This window comes from Bactrocera dorsalis, chromosome 2 (genome assembly GCF_023373825.1).
Source record: "Bactrocera dorsalis isolate Fly_Bdor chromosome 2, ASM2337382v1, whole genome shotgun sequence".
Classification (NCBI taxonomy): domain Eukaryota; kingdom Metazoa; phylum Arthropoda; class Insecta; order Diptera; family Tephritidae; genus Bactrocera; species Bactrocera dorsalis.
Window position 1 is genome coordinate 43,221,686 of NC_064304.1, and position 20,692 is coordinate 43,242,377.

A 20,692-nucleotide genomic window follows, 5' to 3' on the forward strand; every position below is an offset into this window, starting at 1 on the left:
CTCTATGAATTTGTTGCTTTATGTTTTGAATTTTTTGTTGTTTTATTCAGAAAACAACAAATAAACGAAAAAATATTTGTTATTATTTTCTTTGTTATTACTTATTTTATCGTTCAGAAAAGTAAAAATGAATTATGTACTCATTTGTGCACGCCACTGTATATTGGGAGTTAATATTTTGATTCATGATAACAAGGCATTTCCGAATTCTGACAAAAATAATGATCCCGGTTATTAGGCTTTAATGGATGCGAACTTAAGGTAAAGTGGTATTGAGTATATAAAGTCGATAGATATAATTTGGTTACTGATATGCATTTATTTTTTGCGTAGAATCGGTTGAGTATTAACAATTGTATGAATAAACTGTTAAGGGTAGCCAGCGCTGGAGTTTAAAATATCTCTTACCCTTCTTACCGTTACGCAATTGTAGCTGAGTTTACCAGCCTTGTTAAAATTTTTTAAGGATTTAATATTATAATAGAATACTCACCTACGCTCAAACCGATGGGCACTTCTGGCATTTTGCGAACTTCTTACAGCCGATTTTATATAACTCAGCTAACTGCCCACGCTAATGCCATTCTAAAGTCTTCCTAAAGAGATAATGGAATTTAACATATCTCTTACCGTTCTTATTTTTTATATCCGAGTACAACAAACATTTCCGCCACAAAATAAATATAAGTAAGTTACCAACTATCGTCTCTGTATCCTCTGATAATTAAATTTAGTAACATATTGAAGCCAATTGCATTGAAGCTGTATATTTTATTGATTCAGATCAGTGGGTCGCTGTGCACCACAGTGCAGCCACCGCACGTGAGCTGGCATCGCACACGACAAGCACTTGGCACTCAAGACCGCGATAATGTGTCATGACGCACATGAGAAGATTCGTTTGGCGATTGCTGACAAGCCAACTCGTACACCACAATACAACACACGACTCTTATCGATGGAGGTGAAGGCGAAGACAGTGGGAAATGGCAGTAAATGCGATGGAGCGTGCATTGAATGAGTCAAAGCGTGTGCTGATGGCGCTCAAGTTGATATTTACGCCTTTGCTGATAGCTATCGCTGGTACCGTTATAAGAGCGCTTTGTGTGCGTGCACTATCGCACTTGTGGGTGTACGAAGTGTGTGCGGCTACTGTTTGCATCTCAATTCCACACACACCCCGCGTTGCCGCCTGCGAACATTTAAATTCGCAACCAGCTGGCTTTATTCGCTTATCGTTTGGCGCATATCATTTTGCCGTTTTCCACCAATATCAGGTCTTAAATTTTTTGTTGGCACATTTCGGTTTCATTTCAACGGCCTTTGTTTGTTGTGGTCCGTTTTTTCACACAGCTGATTTTTCGTTCACTTGACCGTGTGTGTTCGCCTTGTGCTGCAGCTACAGCTATCATTGCTGGCTGCATCACCCCACCATCGCTTTTGTGCGCAGTCGCGCTGTCTTTCCGTTGTTGAAAGCATTGACTCTTTGCGTGAGTTTGTGTGCGGTTGTTTTTTTTTTTTTTTGTTGTGGTACTTGCAAATCCATTGTTGTCGCTTCTTCCTTTTGCCACTTTCACTTTTTACGCGGCTTTTAAGCCAAGTGCAATAAGTTAGCTGTAGGCCAGATTTTACGAGCAATACATTGCAGTTTTATTATTCTTGGCAGTGGTGTTGTTGTAAACATTGCTGTTGTTGTCATTATGTGAGCATCTTCCTGCTTTGTAGTTCCCAGCGCATGCATTTATCCGTAGACCAACTTAAGTGCACATGCAACTTTTGCATATAAAAATAAACACACTCATCTACTACATACAGACAAACATACTTAAAAGACACATACAAGCATGCACAGATATTAGTATGCGCATTAAGCTCCATCCATCCACTCAACTTGTTTGCGCCCAGCAACCGAACTTCCTTCGGCGCATCGCAGTGTCTTTTCTGGTTTCTGCCGGCATTGTTGCTGCCTCTTGACTACAACAAAAATAACAAAAGTAATCACAGCGGCAATAAATAGCTTCCTCGTTGCTGCACACTTAAATATTTGCCGGCGCTTTCCGATACAAACACATTAACATATTCCCCAAGTGCCCTCTTTCTGGTTATTTATTGCAGTTTTTCGTAAATCCCCATAAAAAGTATTTGTTTGCATTTCTTCGCCGTCTCGTTGTTGCTATTAAGAGCATAACTCATCTTCAAGTCTGTTGTCAGTCGATTTATTTAAGCTGGCAACGCTTTGCTATGACATTCACTACTATTGAATTGATGCGTTTGAGATAATTTCGCTGAGAAATATGGACTGAGCTTCGTATAATTATGAATTGAGTAAAGGATGTGCTGGGGAAATTTAAAAAAAACGTATTATATTATACTATTATTCACATAACGGTTGTCAGCAACACTATAAAATAAATTTAATAATTGAAGCGTTTAATTTGAAAAAAGCTCAATAACCGCATAAAATTACGAATACGAAGGAAGTCATTTGAAGAAAATTTTCAGTACAATCCTTAAATAAACGAAATTATGCCGAAGTAAAACTGTGTGTGTGATCAAGTGTTGTCCTCAGAAAATTTTTGTAATTTTCACCGAAATACACCGCGAAGAATGAAAGTTTTGAAATGAATGAATGAAAATGAATAATTTTGAAGTTATGCCGTGAGTGCGAGATCACCTAGATTAGATGAAATTTCATGTCTCTGAAAGTCTTTAACAAATTTTTTAAATTCGCTCTAATGCTTGATATTGATATTGATGAAACAATATTTTTAGAGAGTAAGTAATAAAAGAAATAATGAAGTTATCCCTCAAAATCGACAGACTTATTATGAAATTATTATCTTCTATATCATAAGTTCAAAAGCTGTGAAAACAGCTTTTTGATAAACTTATATTATTAATGCAATAATGGGTCAAAGGTCAGATCTTCAAATGTCAAACAAGCCTTTTTTTAGGCCAAACTTATCGCAAAGTGTGGCGAAACTTCGGCAATATAGTTCCCTTTCGTAAAGTTATTATTACTTGTAATAGACTCGATCTATACTGAAGGCCGCAGAAAACATTATTCGCCGATTGTCCTTTCAAATTTAGAGTTGATAACTTTTAAAAATAATTTCGGTAAACGATATGAAGTTGTCTTTCAAGCAATTAGAAAAACCAAATGCCAAAAACAGATCACCACACTTTCACACTTCGACTGAAATAAATGCTTTTCAGAAAATTTTATGAGTCATCCACCATACCCCACCGCATAGTGCAGAGTTGCCAACCATTGACTTCTTTTTATTCCCGTATGGAAAAAATAAACTAAAAAGTCAACTTTTTTCGAAACCTGATGCGTTCAGAACATATGTTTTGTACATACCTCAATAGAACATATACTACATACATATATACAAGTACAAAAGTGCTTCGACAATTGGTTCAACCGCATGAAAAAGTACGTATATTGGTTCATAATAGTATAACAAAACGACTTTGGATGTTTAATATTTGTTTTTGTTTTATTATTCCTAAATATAACAGACAACCCTCGTATATGTTTCTGTTTAAGGCTAATAACTTCGGTAGTGAAAACCTCGCATCGAGAGAAATCCACTTGTGAGAATCGACTGTTTCAGTTTTTGCAAATAAAAGCGTGAGTAAAATATGGGCCGCGGCTACGTCTCAGATGGTCGATCCGTTGAATGACACGTATGATGTTTTGCTATAAGGCCTGAATCCAAGCGCGATTTTCTGAGTATACTTAATATTTTAAATATCCCCACAGGAAAAAGTCTAACGGTGTGATATCACATTGCGACCTTGGTGGCCAATAAACCGGTTCAAAACGTGAAATTATCTGATCACCGAAGTGTTATCTCAATAAATCCATTGATTAAGCGATGTGTTGGAAATGGAGCGGAAAATGTGGCTCGAAAATGTCGGATCTTCTTGGAACTTTTCAAAGGCCAATATAGCGAAGCGATGTCGCTTGAGAAGTTCGAGTGGCTTCAGTTCATGAACAAGCTATATGTACTTTGTACGCTTTCAATTTAAAACGCCGATTCGAATATCCACAGTCTTCGTATACACTCCCGACTACAATAAACTCAACTCTATACAACTTTATATCAATCTATTATACCCTGAGCAACATGTTGTCAGAGTATGAGGTACATTTTCTTTTACTTGGCACTATTTTGGAACAAGAAAAATTACAAAGAGAACAAGTAAAGACTTGGAACTTGCTTGGATCAAAGCCTGGGAAATACCTTCGGGTGCATAAGGCTGCGTGCATGTCGGAGCTGCGATAAGCGATAAGAGCGTCGATAAGAGCGAAGCGTAGAAAATTTATACATGTAATTTAATACAAGTGTGCATGTCGGAGCAGCGCGCGAACTCACTCTTTGCTGGCTATCATCGATAAGAGCGTAGAAATTGTAGGTCAGTAACTTCTTCGCTCTTATCGATGATGGACACGGAAGACTTAATAAGTGCAGTATTTTTGAAACCAGCAATCTGGGATCAAAAAGATCCAAACCACCACAACAAGTTCGTTTTGGATAAATTGTGGTTAGAAATATCCACACAATTTAATACAAAAAGTAAGTGCAGTAATATGTTTTCATGTGTTTTATTGTAAAATTGTTACTTTAATATGAATTTAAGCTTACAGTGCATTTGTGTTGTTTTTTCCATTGTTTTTTTAGATCGATTTCCAAGAACCGAGTTTGTATTCTGGTTCATCAGTAGCATTCACGTAGAATATACCGCTGATATTGGTATGTATCAGCCAGACCATTGACTCTGGACTAAGCGTAGAGCCACACTCATTTTTCGTGGCATCGGTATACGTTGCACACCTTATGGACGGGTACCTATATCCTTGGGGCGCCTTTACACAACACGAAACCGTCACCTTGTGCGAACAGTAACCGAACAGATCAGGTGCATATTTGTCTTGCCTTTCCCCACCATTCACATAGAAAGAAGCATGGCCGAGGGATTCTCTCATACTCAAAAATGCGGAACCAGTGTGCATGTCCTCCACATATGTTGCATCGCTTTTACACAATCGTGTTTCGGGATGGCAGTAATCGAATAGAGGTCCCGCTGCGTCTAGGGCATAAATAGCAAGTATTGTTCCTAGTGTATAAAACCTTCCAGCAAAGCCTGCGACATGTGCACCCAAACTGTGACCGATCACTATGATATTATAGCGGACGACTGGTTTATTTTGGCAAAGGAAATCTAAAAACTGTGCCACAATGCGGCCAACCAGCCGAACTGATTTGGCAGCATATATATAGTTGGGAGTCTTGGCTATACAACCCCAATCCACAATAATCACGTTTGTGTTGTTTGTAGCGATTGCGGCTGCTGCCACTGTTTGGCACATAGGTGAATTCCTATCATTTAACCAGCCGTGTATAACGACTATTATTTTGCCACCGGGATTAAACGGGGAGGAATTCAATGAGTTTACATCACCTATGCTTAACTCATACGGCTTAGTGGGGTTATCACTAGTTAAAAGAAAGAATTTTACATTTCTTTCGCTGATAGTAAATGGAAGAATGGTTGCTGCCAATGTCACTGCAGTAACGAGAAGAGGAGCTCCAGAAGTCTGTGGTACAAGCCAGCTTTTGGTCGCATTACAGTTGGTGTTGTTGGCCGATACTAGAGCTTGAGAGCTTGAGATGTTAAATATAATTTCCATGACTAAAACCTATTCACTGCACTTACCCAAACCTAAGCGACTTGTTAATACCAAACTAACCATAATTGGTACAATGCTATATTGAATTTGCATTTCTTATATTTTACAAACTTCTATATGTGTAGCCCGTAGGATCTCCAGCCAGAACAATGCTTTCTTAACAGCTATGGTACCTGAACTGAGTTGCTTTAAATATTTGTTATAAATCATATGGTCTTCCAACATTTTCAAGGTCCACACAAACGTTCGTTGACTTACCAAAATTGGTTGCTAATATTTACTCAAGTGGCGCTGGATCTTAAATGCTTTTGTTTTCAAAATAATAATAAAACGTCTAAATAACCAATTAAGAGGGTTTTATAAATTGGTGTCGATGCAATTTTTTTTAATTTTCCTGCATAAATATTGGATCATGATAAGAAATTGTTGCTCCTGTTGTAAAAACTGATAGATTGAATGCATCGGTAGTGTAAAAAAATCGAGAACACGCATATGAACGAGTATATTCGATCATTCAGTTTGTAAAGCAGCTTGGGAAGAAAACAGCGTGTGCAAAGTTTCAGTTCGGATTACAAATATTTGCTCAGTTAAATAGTTATTAGCAAAGCCGTGATCATAGTATCTACATATATCGCTTTCTGCCTTATGTTAAATATACAGATTAATACAAATCGTTTTCATCAAAAATTTTCGCCATCTGCTGTTCCAACGTTTTCGTTGTTCTGTTCTGCTCCATACTGGTATTTCTTCATTGCCTCAACGAAATCAAGATAAACAAGAAAAAAACGTTAACTTCGGTAGGACCGTAGCTATAATACCCTTCACAAGTAGAAATATTTTTTACAAATAACTTTGATTTCTTATTTTATACATACGTAAATATATATAATTATGACTCGATCTGAACAATATTTTCGAATTATGCTAAATTTGTATGAGAATCTCGTCAAATGAAAAATTTGTTTGTAGACCAGCTATGCGCTATATAACCATATTTGTGTGCACAATTTCCAACTGATATCTCCAAAACTGAGGTACTTAAGGGGTTAGGGGTAGTTAGAATTTTCTAAAAATTCATTCTTTATTTTGCATTTTTGTTAAGTGTAATCTTAGAAATATGCTCTGAAAATTTCACATTGATCCCATAATTAGTTTTTGAGTTATTCGAGAAATAAGAAAGAGAGCTCGGGCACTTCAAAGCGCTAGTGTGAAACTTTAAACGTGTTTTTCTCAAAACTATGTTTTTTGAACTGGTGACAACTGTAACTAGAAAACCGCTCAGTAGATTTTAATGAAATTTATACAACTTTTAGAATACATAATAAACTCGGGCCCCATCAAAAAGTTGGATTTTTTCTTAATGCCTCGAGAGAATATTGTGATGTTTATTGTACAAAGAACACTATTAAGGGGTTATATACACTTATTTTCTAAAAAAAATCGGTTTTTCTAAGATTTTTTTTTGCAAAGGCGGGATTTTTTAATAATAATTGAACACTGTTGATATGTTTATATATGTTTAAAGTTGTTTAATTTAATTTTTCAGTTAAAAATGTGCCCATTTGTTGGCACTACAGCTGTTGTGTCGATACACTTTTTTTCTGTGACGCTTTGCGGTGAGCATGATAAGTAGGTAATGGTTCATCTGCAATCAAATAAAAGAAGAGTTTTCTTTAGCTTATATTATAACGCCGTACTTGAACGAAGGATTTGGCGAAATAAACATTTTTACGCAAGTGGTGATGATTTTACTGAAAAGATCGATTTTTGTGTGTCTAAAAATTCATTTTTTTCATTCCCAAAAAAAAACTCTTGTTTCAAATAAAAAATCCTTCGTTCAAGTACGAGATATTGTAGTTTTCAAGTAGCTAGCAAAAAATTAGACCGATAGGTCGCATGGTTCTTTAGAAACCTTTCTCACCGCAACGGTACTTTTTAAAAAACATCATTTCGAGATAATCGCGTTTAAAGTTTTGGCACGTACTTGGGGGCATATGGGAGGAGCGCGCTGTTGACAGCTGTAACTTTGGTTCTAGTGCTCAGATCTCTATGAAATTTACAAGAAATAATCTTAAAGGGATATACTTTAAGAAAATGCAATAAAAAAATATCGATTTTTTCCAAAGAACACTATTAAGAGAGGTTATGAAACAAGTCTTCTTACTCTTATGTGAAACAATTTTGAGAATGGTTTATACAAGCTTCTTATTAGCATATCTTGAAGTTTGGGGAAGAATTGAAGCATAAAATCACAACGAAAATATCGTTTGAAAATACTTCGAGTTATTAAGACAATGAGAGGCACTTTGTGAGAAGGAAAGTATTTCCATCAATTTCTTTGTAATTGGAAATAAAAAAAATTTTGTAGGCATAACTATGAGAACTAGACAGGTACCATCCAGAATATATTAAAAACAATATAAGTATTACACTTAAACTCGAATGTATGTTGTTATCCTTTACAGTTGTTATTTTGACTTGGACAAATGATGTATTCAGAGTGTGTAAATGCGATTACATCGTAGTTAACTCCAAGCTATTTCTGGTTGGGTATTCCCCAAACGTTGCTGAGTTTGAAAACATGACTTGCACGGTTGATTTGCACTAAAATCGTATGTTAATTTGGCAAATGCAAAACGCTTTAATACACACTAGGTGTACATCTATCCATCTATCAAATGGAAACTTGCATGTAAATATATATACAAGTAAAGGGTGATTTTTTAAGAGCTTGATAACTTTTTTAAAAAAAAAAACGCATAAAATTTGCAAAATCTCATCGGTTCTTTATTTGAAACGTTAGATTGGTTCATGACATTTACTTTTTGAAGATAATTTCATTTAAATGTTGACCGCGGCTGCGTCTTAGGTGGTCCATTCGGAAAGTCCAATTTTGGGCAACTTTTTCGAGCATTTCGGCCGGAATAGCCCGAATTTCTTCGGAAATGTTGTCTTCCAAAGCTGGAATAGTTGCTGGCTTATTTCTGTAGACTTTAGACTTGACGTAGCCCCACAAAAAATAGTCTAAAGGCGTTAAATCGCATGATCTTGGTGGCCAACTTACGGGTCCATTTCTTGAGATGAATTGTTGTCCGAAGTTTTCCCTCAAAATGGCCATAGAATCGCGAGCTGTGTGGCATGTAGCGCCATCTTGTTGAAACCACATGTCAACCAAGTTCAGTTCTTCCATTTTTGGCAACAAAAAGTTTGTTAGCATCGAACGATAGCGATCGCCATTCACCGTAACGTTGCGTGCAACAGCATCTTTGAAAAAATACGGTCCAATGATTCCACCAGCGTACAAACCACACCAAACAGTGCATTTTTCGGGATGCATGGGCAGTTCTTGAACGGCTTCTGGTTGCTCTTCACCCCAAATGCGGCAATTTTGCTTATTTACGTAGCCATTCAACCAGAAATGAGCCTCATCGCTGAACAAAATTAAAGCGCGAAACACATTTCGAACCGAACACTGATTTTGGTAATAAAATTCAATGATTTGCAAGCGTTGCTCGTTAGTAAGTCTATTCATGATGAAATGTCAAAGCATACTGAGCATCTTTCTCTTTGACACCATGTCTGAAATCCCACGTGATCTGTCAAATACTAATGCATGAAAATCCTAACCTCAAAAAAATCACCCGTTATTATTGCTATATATACCATATATTAGTGTAAGCAGTTGAATGCTTCGAGAACAACACCGGACTCGAGTGTCTCTATTCATATCGGGCTCGTAAAGTAATTATTGACCAGACCAAAGACTTTTAATCACTGCCGGAGCTGTGAATAACCACGAATATTAGCTTTGAGGAAATTTTTCAGTTGACCTTGAGTTAAACTTGAAAATGTTTATAGTTATTATTTGCCTTCTAGCGTCTTGAATGAAGTAAAGAATAGTATTGATCCTTACAATAATTCTTAAACAGCCTTAATACCGATAATACTTAGTACCATATATCTATACAAAACGGAGAATGAGGAACGTTTGAAAAAGGAGAATTGGCGGTATATACTATACTTTCAGACAACGGACATTTTTCATTTTTATCAATTACTTTTTATATTCGATAATCAATCAGTCTTATCAGATTGTTAGTCAATAAAGGAGAGAAAGCTCAACACTATTGACTTGAGGGTCATTCAGTAAATTCAAGGGCACAGTTGTTACTATAAAATGAATGGATGAATAGAGTTTAGTACTTGGCGTAATTAAAGAAAGGGTTGTAAGGTTAATCTCTTTGAAGGAAAATGCTCGAACTTTTGTAAAAAAAATCAACTAATTTGTCATGGTAAAATAAAAATTAATAACAAAATTTAGAAATCGTTACCTCGTAAAATTAAGTATAAAAATACTGTTCAATATTTCAAATGGTTCGGTGATGAAGTTTTGAGGGGTACTGACTTTGGAAACATAAGGTTTGAGAAAAAGGCTTAAAGTTTATAACATCTGCTTTAAATTTTTACACAATATTCTTGAATTATGTATTTAATAAAAAAATTTTCAAAATAAAAAAATTTTAATTTCCTCTCCCCCGACTAGTTGCTATACTAGGGCACTGTGTTGACTCGTAAATAAGTATATTTTAATACTCTGTGATGTATGCAGCAGAAAATTTGAACAAGTGCAAGTCCACCTTTTATATGTTAATATGTTCGTATATACAAATATGCATACATATGTACACGACGCACGCACTGTAATTGCGGCGTTGCAAACATTTGCTTTGTAGGTGAACTGCTTTCATTATCCACTGACATCATTACCTTAGTCGCTTGTTGGCTTGGCTGGCAGTCATTTAACGCCACATAGCAATAAAAACAACAAAAAAGTGACTGAAGCGACGGTAATTATTAGCAGCATACAGTAGCCGTAGACAAACCACAGTCACCGGCGCTACAGTAACGGTACTTAAACATCCGCTTCAACACGGTTAAATCGCTTTTGTGCAAAAAAGACAATATAAACACGAAAGCACAACAACAACAGTGGCGACGGAGATTCCCCCACAACCAAATGGCGTCTGATACACTTTTGTATGCGATTGTGTGTGTGTGTGTATGTCTGTATAAATGAATGTAGACAAAAGCCATTAAATGCCTCTAGGTAAACAAACGTACACTAACCGTCCAGAGTCAGTGACCGCCGGTGCACATGTGTGTCATTTGTTGTCTTTTTTTGTGATTTGGGGTCATCTCCGCTGGACAGTGGCGCACCCTACTTGTGAACGTAAACACTAAAATATTGCAGGTGCGAATTCCCCCGCTGATGAACAGTTGGATATCACGCAATTTCATCAAAGTGAGGCACACACGTAAACAATTTTGGTTTATACCTGTATGACCGCAAACGGCGTAAAGATGCGCACATTCGAGCTTTGATAAGGGTAAGTAGTCAGATACGCGCTGGGTACGACTTTCGCCTAATTGTTTTTACTTTTTAAATAACTTTACAACTTTAACCCAAATACGATTTATAGACTGCTGATTTTCATAGGAAAAGACGGAAAGTCTTTTAAATTCAGAGTAATTTTATTTTGTTCGCATTCAACCTCGTATTTTCAGACTAATTATACCCTGAACAGGATATATTAAGTTTGCTCACTATGGTTGAAACACCCATAAGGTAAGGTTGGAGGCCCTGTAGTATACACATTGTATGCTTGTAAATATATATTCGGACTAGTTTTCAGATATTGAGATATCGATCTGAAATAACTGCCATACAAATTAAGCGGTCCAAATCAAACGTCAGACAATGTGAGCATTTCTTAATAATTTGTTTAGATATAAACATTATACCATGAGATATACAATATAAGTATTTAAAATTACCTATAAAAATCACCCTTCATGCTGTGAAGGGTATTTTAGTTTCGGTTGTATACTATTCATACTTAATTTTGGGATAGAAAAATAAAGAAAAGTCACACGGAGCCATGTCTGATGAATTTGACGGTTGGAGCATCGTTATAGCGTTGTTTTTGGCTGAGAATTTTTCTTTTATTAGCGGCTCCACAGGCAAAGAAGGCAATAAACACAGCTGAAAAAGACAATCGGTTCTTCAAACCAGTGAAATTTTAATTTAGAATTTTTTTTATTTTTTGAACTCACATCGTATTTACTGAAACTTCTAAACTTGTGCATATCTAATTTCCGTAGCTTCTCCAAAGAGAGTTTTGCGGTTCCACTCTATTCTACTCACCCATCTTTCCTCAATCAAATGGCTTTTATATATAAAGGGTGATTTTTTTAAGAGCTTGATAACTTTTTTTTAAAAAAAACGCATAAAATTTGCAAAATCTCATCGGTTCTTTATTTGAAACGTTAGATTGGTTCATGACATTTACTTTTTGAAGATAATTTCATTTAAATGTTGACCGCGGCTGCGTCTTAGGTGGTCCATTCGGAAAGTCCAATTTTGGGCAACTTTTTCGAGCATTTCGGCCGGAATAGCCCGAATTTCTTCGGAAATGTTGTCTTCCAAAGCTGGAATAGTTGCTGGCTTATTTCTGTAGACTTTAGACTTGACGTAGCCCCACAAAAAATAGTCTAAAGGCGTTAAATCGCATGATCTTGGTGGCCAACTTACGGGTCCATTTCTTGAGATGAATTGTTGTCCGAAGTTTTCCCTCAAAATGGCCATAGAATCGCGAGCTGTGTGGCATGTAGCGCCATCTTGTTGAAACCACATGTCAACCAAGTTCAGTTCTACCATTTTTGGCAACAAAAAGTTTGTTAGCATCGAACGATAGCGATCGCCATTCACCGTAACGTTGCGTCCAACAGCATCTTTGAAAAAATACGGTCCAATGATTCCACCAGCGTACAAACCACACCAAACAGTGCATTTTTCGGGATGCATGGGCAGTTCTTGAACGGCTTCTGGTTGCTCTTCACCCCAAATGCGGCAATTTTGCTTATTTACGTAGCCATTCAACCAGAAATGAGCCTCATCGCTGAACAAAATTTGTCGATAAACACATTTCGAACCGAACACTGATTTTGGTAATAAAATTCAATGATTTGCAAGCGTTGCTCGTTAGTAAGTCTATTCATGATGAAATGTCAAAGCATACTGAGCATCTTTCTCTTTGACACCATGTCTGAAATCCCACGTGATCTGTCAAATACTAATGCATGAAAATCCTAACCTCAAAAAAATCACCCGTTATATTGTTTTAAAAGGAAGGCCATAAGAGCGAGTTTACATAATCTGAATCTGCTATTTTCAGATCATCCTATAATTATTTGAAATGGTCGCTTTTAATATTTTTAGTTCATTCACCATGGCTGATTACTTTGAAATGTCGCAGATAGAATTTTTTTATTTGCTCAATGTTAAAAGTTAGCTGGAGGGTTAACAGAAAGTTCGGTACTGAATTTTCCATGTTCAGTGTTCCGATCTTGGAATTGTAGCTTGAGAAATTTAACTGATTTAAACTAATTTAGATGCTTACGGTATACATCTCACTCGATAAATTAGAATTGAAAAGCGATTGTAATAAGTTCTGACTTAATAAATCAGATTATATTTCTCAGAATATGGACTTCAACAGATACTGCCATATGAGATTTTATTTTAAAACAAAATGGAGGAAAGTGTCTGTGAACGAATATATATGACGATGGGTACGAATTCACACTCTTTACTATTTGAATTCAATTTCACAACTCTTTCACTTTCGTTCAATATTGCTTCAAAGAAAATTAACATTAATTACTTTAAGATTAGTTATAATAAAGAAGAAGATAATAAAGAACGATTGTAGGTAGAAATATCATTTCTTTTTCAAGTTTCGTGCAAAGAACTTTACGAAGTTCTTACCGCATTATAACCGTATTATAAATATTAGTACTAATCTGAAGCGAAGCTGTAAGCGAATGACTTGTAATGAGCGAAATTTAGCTTCACTGGCAACATCAATTCACTACTCAACGGCTTTGCGATATTTAAGCGATGCGGTAACGTTGTAGCACTTACAACTTCACTTGTAATGATTACAAGCACTTATTTTAATTGATGTTGATTTGAACGGTCTGGTCACTGGATGTAGACAAATGAGACAAATGACTTGATGAGCTGCCAATTCCCTGTAGGAAAATATACTAACTTGTAATTCTCATTTCTCATACAATAATAGATTGTTACGTTGTTATTTGATATAGTTTTTGGTCTGGAAATGGATTTTGTTTGCGCAAGTTTTTAATGAAATAAGATATAAATATATACTATACATATATTGATTTGACATTTTGTCAGGCAAGTGCTATCTACTGCAAACATAATTTTTTAATTATTTGAGATTGTATAAAAGAGAAATTTCTGTTGGATTCCGAGGCAAAGTTGGGGATTGGTGTTATTTTGAGACTCTTTGCATATGGTGCAATTACTTCAGTAAGGTAATCCAAGTACTTGCTTTCGAAAAAGTATGATTTTCTTGCTACAAACTCTCTGATGTTCTATAGTTTGACCGCTAAAAAATGAAAAAATAATTAAATCAGCATGGCAACTTACTAGCAAATCTTTCAAACTCCATAGCAATATATTTATATGTAATTACCAATATTCAACTCCTTAAATGAAATCACTTAATAACTTTCGAAAAAAACTTTTTTTTCAAAACGAGCACTTGGTTCACCCTGTTAATTTACTGGATATTTTACCGATTAAATTAGGTTAGCTTTTAAACTGTTGAACTATTACGCATATTTGAGCGCTTGGACATCAAACGGTCACTTTGCTGTTTGCGTAAATCGGTGCTAAGCTATTTCAGTTAACATTTTCTTTTTCTTCCTGCATTTCTGCTGATGCCGTCACGTTGCATTACGTGGCAGAAATATCAACTTATCAATGAGCTGTGATACAAATTTCGCCTCTGAAGTACTAATAGAGTTTAAGTAAAAGTAGCAAAGTGCTCTACCTGCTACAAATGTCCAGGAGAATGAGACATAATTGTAGTGAAAAATTACAATAGTTATAACAGTAGCAATCCAATGTCTAAGCCACTGTAAAGTAAAATCGTTTTTTTTTTTTTTTATTAGTATTGGAAATTACTCTTTTGCCTGTCTCTAACACTCTAGAAAAAATTGAATTGGTTCAATAGCCAGTCGAGTTTTATACGGTGCTAGGTTTACTCTTTTTTGACTGAGGAACAAATGAAATGGAAGGCACACACCTATGGCCGCATGTTGCGCACACACGCTACATGTCGTTTTCTAAGATTCCCATATCTTGTACCTTTTCTCCTGTAGGTTGGGCCAGCTGCCTTTCTGGCTGCCGGCATGATATTTCTTGCAAATCAAGACTGCATTATTTTGAGCAAAAAGGAAATAGAAAAAAACCTGCAACCAAAGTAGCCACGGTTCAAGAGGTGAATCGCGCGCTGCAGCGGCATTCCACACGAGCGAAAACACAAATGACATTAGCTGCCTTTAGCCGCTGAAATTATGTTGCTGGCGGCAACACTCGCACCCGCCTGCATATGGACTCGGCACAGGCTCGACTAAGCGCTGCTAGACACTCACTGCTATCTGCTGTGTCCGTCCGTTTGCCTAAATGCCTTCTTTCGTTTGTCGACTTCGGCGACCTCACGTTTAGCCTCACTTGACTTGAGACACAAGCCCGGAGCGAGGTGTGGGTTTGGTGTGATGCCACAAGTGTTTAGCCACCAACATTTATATAATCCATAAATATGGGTATTTGATTGCTGCCGGCAGTCGCTTCCTCCCGCTTTCGAATGCTAACCTCCATTGCTTGTCACTAAGCAAATAATTTGTTACAAAGAGCTCTCTTCCATTGCCGAGCGCATAGACAATGCATTTATATAAAGATATACCGTTATACTCGTCTGTTAGCATGGTGGCTCAATGCGCACGAGTCAACAGGCAGCCACGTAGTCAGTCATATTATCGAATTAAGTTTGTTCGATTACCCAGCTCAGCTATCAACGGATGAGGCAACTAAATATTTCGTTTTGCAGCCGCAATCATTGGCTACCAACCAGTTAATCCTGCAATGAAGTTACTTTCACTTACCGAACGTGATAATGCGCCTCCATATATACCGTATAATGTGTAATATTTATATGATCAAAGAAATGCCGATTATAAAAATACTTTTCCTTAATTTGTTATTGATATTTAGGATTTATCAAAAAGTCACGAATTGTATGCCCGTTCGGAGTATGGTTAGGCATCATGAAATTTAGTATGTGTATTTCTGACACCTTAAGACATCGAGCGTGGGCGATATGCAACAATTTGTGGCAATAGTCGCAGAAAAGATTCTCTTGTTCTTTACTGGCGCAGGTTTAACAACAACACGCCATTTGTTCATCCTTTTCGCTGTTTGGCGCCAATTGGATAATCCAATTGTAGTAGCCAGGTCCTTTTCAACCTAGACTTTCAAAGGAGTGTAGGTCTTCTTCGTCCCCTGCTTCCCCCGGCGAGTACTGTGTCGAATACTTTCAGAGCTGGAGAGTTTTCATTTATTCGTACGCCATGACCTAGCCAGCGCAGTCGCTAACTCTTAATTCGTTGAATCGTCAATGTAGTCGTAAAACTGGTACAGCTCATCGTTCCATTGCCAATATGATATTATATTCGCCGTTGCCAATGCACAAGGACCATAAATCTTCCGCAGAACTTTTCTCTGGAAAACTCGTAACGTCGACTCATTGGATATTTTCATCGTCCATGCCTCTGCACCACATAGCAGGACGGGAACAATGAGTAATTATAGAATTTGGTCTTTGTTCGTCGAGAGTTCTCAATTGTCTACTTAGTGCGAAGACTGTTGGGAAGAGTTATTCTGCGCTGGATTTCGAGGCTGACATTGTTGTTGGTATTAATGCTTGGAACCAGCATAGACGAAATTATCTACAACTTCGAAGTTGTGACTGTCAACAGTCACGTGGGAGCCAAGTCGCGGTGCTACGACTATTTGTTTGATGGCAGAATTTCACTACAAGACCCATTTGCTTCGTTTTCTTATCTTCCAATCTTGAATATTCCAAATCTTTAATATTCTGAATAATAATAAATAGAGGAAATATCTTCACATATTCTTAGGAAGACTGTTTTAGGGTACTAATCTGATATTTTTCGAATCTTGGCAACTCCATTCGACAATGTAGTTTAATAAAAGGGTTGCAATAAAGATATATTATGAATGATGAGAATGAAGACTTAGAGCATAAACCCAGTATTTTACCGATTAAGAGATGATATATTTTCTTATTTAGTAGAAATTGGGAGTTGGAGGGGGGAAAATTGGTGTCACTTTGCAGTTATAATACCAGAATGTGTCAAGGAGACTCACAACATTTTTTGAGAAAGACCAGAATATTTTTATTCAGTACAAATTGCTATTAACTTAGAAAGAGTCCAATGTTTAATACTTTCAAAATCAACTATTTTTGGTGGATCAAAAATAATCGCCATTCTAAGCCAAAAGCGTATATTTAATTATACTTTAAAATGGGAGAAGCATTAAATTGTTTGAATGCAAAGAACTTTTTATGGGAACTTCAAACATTTATGTCTAGTCGTAAATGCACTGTGAATATTTTATGGTATAAAATATGGAAAAGGCAAATCACTTCTGGCTCAAGTTTAATGCGTTAAGCGTGATTTTTGCAAAGACTTCATTCGAAGCAAATAAAGAAAAAAGACAATGGCTGAGCAGGAACCTTAAGAGAAGAAAATATTGACAGAGTGTGCCGCTGGTTGCATATACTTATCTAGACAAGGAGGTGCATTAGGGTGAACTAAAAACTAGCCTTTCACATTCATGAGTTAAAATGGGTGGAAGAAAATTGCTGCCAGGAAAAATTTTAGCTTAGTTTTAAAAGGTGTCAAATTCTATATATTTCACATACCTTAAGTTCACATAACATTCATTAAAAATACCTTAATAGTTCGACCGTTCAGAATAAAAAATTGTATATTGCGGATTTTGGTAGAACATATAATTTCCCATAAGTTTTCCACAGACCTAAACCTGGGAGGACTACTGGCTGCTGGAAAATTTACGTATAGAACCATCGGGTATATTTCGGTGGGTAAAGGCAGTTTGACAAGCACTGACATCTTGATCCCACGTTTCAACTGGGAAAGAAGGTTCAAAGTAAATATAGAAAAAGATGATTGGTGTAACGGTGTACGAATGGCTCAAGAATGAAGGATGGAGTTGGTGTGGGGATAGAATACTTCAAGCATAGGTCTTTGCTATTGGGAAAGCCGTGAAGCTAGCCTCTCATACATCAGCAGGCTACTTCAGAGTTAAATTATACGAAGACAGTCAAGCACCAATCGAGACAATAACTTCATTTGGCTTATCCGAAGTGGCTTTGAAACCAGAGCAACAGTTGAGAGTTTCGCCAGGAACAGGCTGCTTCACTTCTACCGAGTACCAGGTCACAAAGTATCGATGACAATGAGATAATGAATGAAATTGTCAAGAGTAAGAGTAACAGCTGTCATCCGAGATAGTGATCGACATTGTTAAATACTTGCGCTGTCTTTACGACGATCTACACAAAAGCAGATAAAGAAAGGTTACAACGCTTTGGAATGATAGGAATGCAAAACTGCAAAAGTCAAGTGCAAAGCAATAGAACAGAAATGCGCAAAACTCCTACTCACGCTTACTAAAAACGAATGTAGGAACATGATTGCTATATTCACTGGTGACAATCTGAAGACAGCATACGCCTGTAAAATGGACCTGACAGATCGAGATGACTGAAGAAAATGTCAAGAACAGAGACACTGGTAAAGTTATCGATAGTGAGGTGGCAGAACCAATGAAACGAACGCTAAGCTCTTCATCTGTCATCTCTAAGGACCAAACCTGGTCTATCATATTAACCTAAACTAACCCCAGGAACCAATTGAAAATGTTCATATCTAACAAAGCTCAGATTAAACTTCATTTTAGTCCACGAATTCTATAAGGCACGATTTATGGTTTATCCAAGGAAATAAAATTGATGGGCTTACCCTAACATGCATACATATTTGCATATTTTATGCATTGAAAGTTAAACGCATCTAAATAAAATCACCAAAATAAAGGAGATCGAGTAAAAAATCTCCTAACCAATGTAAACGGAAAATGCTTAAAAATAAAGCATTTATTGGCAACAAAGTAAAGTTAAACATTACAGTTTGCACGCTCATGTTAATGACACCGTTAAGTGCACGTTAATGTGCAGCAGTTACCATTTTCGGCAAGCTCATGATACTTTTACGTTTGATACCTACACAGGCATGTTAACGAGTATATGTATGCATACAGCCTTATCCGAGAGTTAACGTTACTTTTGTTACTTTTATAACTGTTAAACAAATACAAAACATACAAGAGTTGCTAAATTGTGAGAAACGGATGGAAAAGTGCGGCCAAGTTAGCTGGCGTAGGGCGCTAAAAGTCAAAACGGAGTCAGCACGGAAATGACTGGTGCAAGTTAGCAGCTGCGCTTGCATACAACAATGCAATGTAATATTTGCTTCATTTGTCTTTTCTGGAATTTCAGTTTTTCATTGACCATCGCGTTGTGCGGCCATTGGTGACTTTGACTTGGTTCAGTTATGAAACTTTGCTGTAACTTTTGCAAATTTAAAAGGTTCACATCCTCCAACACATCACGAAGCGCTTTGTTTTCCTTTTCCATGCCACTTCAACACATTTGCTTATCGCTTTGTTTGATTTTGTGGCGCTATTAGTTGTATATGTTGCACGTATATATTCGCTTTCCGCATTTTATTGAAATTTTGCCACACATTTCGCCCATTAAATTCATTGCCTTTGGTCCAACACTTTGACCGTTGGCTTGACCCGCATCACTCACTTTGTTGGGCCAAAATGTGCGTGCCCATCAATAGCGTTGGGAATTTGTTCAAGCGCTCTTAACGAGTTCGAACAAAATGCTTTGGCGTAGTCGAAATGCACCTACAATCTACGCACAGATAAACATTCAACCAGCACTCTGTTGCTATTGTGTTTATCGTCGCTTCTGGTGTTTCATTGAGAGCACGTTGCTGTTGGTGTACAAGGGCGGATCAAGAAGGGTGTTCGGAAAGGGTTGCGTTGTTTTAAAATTTCATTTTCAGCATTTAAGTAATTTTCTACATTTCTAGAGTGAAATTAAAAATTGGAGGCGATTATGCGGTTTCGTCAAGTGTTCCTATACATAACCGGAGTGGGGAGTACTTTTCTTACCCCTGATACTTCAACAGCCCATCACGATCAATTTCGTTCCGACTTTTCTGTTCCCCGAGTTTTGTTATCAAAAAAGCAGTAAGAAGGCGAATTGTTGAGAATATAGATAAAATAATGAAAAACGTCGAGCTCTGTTTCAATTGCCTAGGACCTGTACTGTAAACAATTGAAACGTATGAAGGAAGCAATCGCCCAGAAGACAGCTTTGGCTAATAAAAGAGTATTATGTTCCAAAGGGGAAACGGTAAGCCTCTCAGCTCGATGGTGAATCGCCAGAAGTTCAGCGAGCTTGATTTTAAGTTTCTTATGCATCCACTCCATAGTATACTGTTACTATCTAGATCGTTGCATCAGAATAAGAGCAAACTTACGTCGGCGAATTATTATTTTTAAAATGAAACTGGACGGTTTTATGTCTGTTTTCAAGCTTTGTTTCAAGCTGGTGTACTTCACCAAAGGTTAACAATTACAAGTTGGTTGTACGAAAAAAATGCGTCGGCTGATTAGTCGTCTCTGTGGTTCTTCCTTGATGTAAAGCCTTCGATAGCAATGAAGGATAAATATTAATCTCGTCACACAAAACCATAAAGTGCTTGCCAAGAGGGACATGCAAATATGTGAATGTATGTGTATGCTGTAGACTTGGTTCGTGCTTGTTGGTCTGGGACAGTAGCCATACATAAAGGGCAATCACGTTCAATTGTATAAGGTTTTTTTATAAATGAGGAAAACAAATGTTGCCAATAATTTATAACGATTCCTTT

At 36.8% G+C, this 20,692-nt stretch overlaps 2 protein-coding genes across 14 annotated transcripts in view; one reads left to right on the forward strand and one right to left on the reverse strand.

Moving 5' to 3' along the window:
• The window catches only part of LOC105233453 (RYamide receptor), a 349,078-nt gene that overhangs the window by 313,958 nt on the left and 14,428 nt on the right, over positions 1–20,692 (forward strand). The gene's annotated exons all lie outside the window — the stretch shown is intronic.
• LOC115066710 (phospholipase A1 VesT1.02) lies at positions 4,600–6,688 on the reverse strand. Of its 2 annotated transcripts, none has more exons than XM_029553479.2 (2): positions 5,728–6,688; positions 4,600–5,661 (listed from the first exon to the last, which is right to left on the reverse strand). In XM_029553479.2, exons 1-2 carry the CDS (start codon positions 5,792–5,794, stop codon positions 4,688–4,690), a joined length of 1,041 nt encoding a protein of 346 aa, XP_029409339.2. In that variant the 5' UTR covers positions 5,795–6,688; the 3' UTR covers positions 4,600–4,687. The 2 variants fall into 2 exon arrangements, with proteins under 2 accessions (XP_029409339.2, XP_029409338.2); XM_029553478.2 differs by having other exon boundaries at positions 4,600–5,667; positions 5,728–6,331.

Coding starts and splice junctions, on each gene's coding strand:
- LOC115066710 (XM_029553478.2), bottom strand. CDS start 5,794: ATGCAAATTCAATATAGCATTGTACCAATTATGGTTAGTTTGGTATTA. Junction 5,668..5,727: donor AACAAGTCGCTTAGGTTTGG/GTAAGTGCAGTG, acceptor CAAGCTCTCAAG/CTCTAGTATCGGCCAACAAC.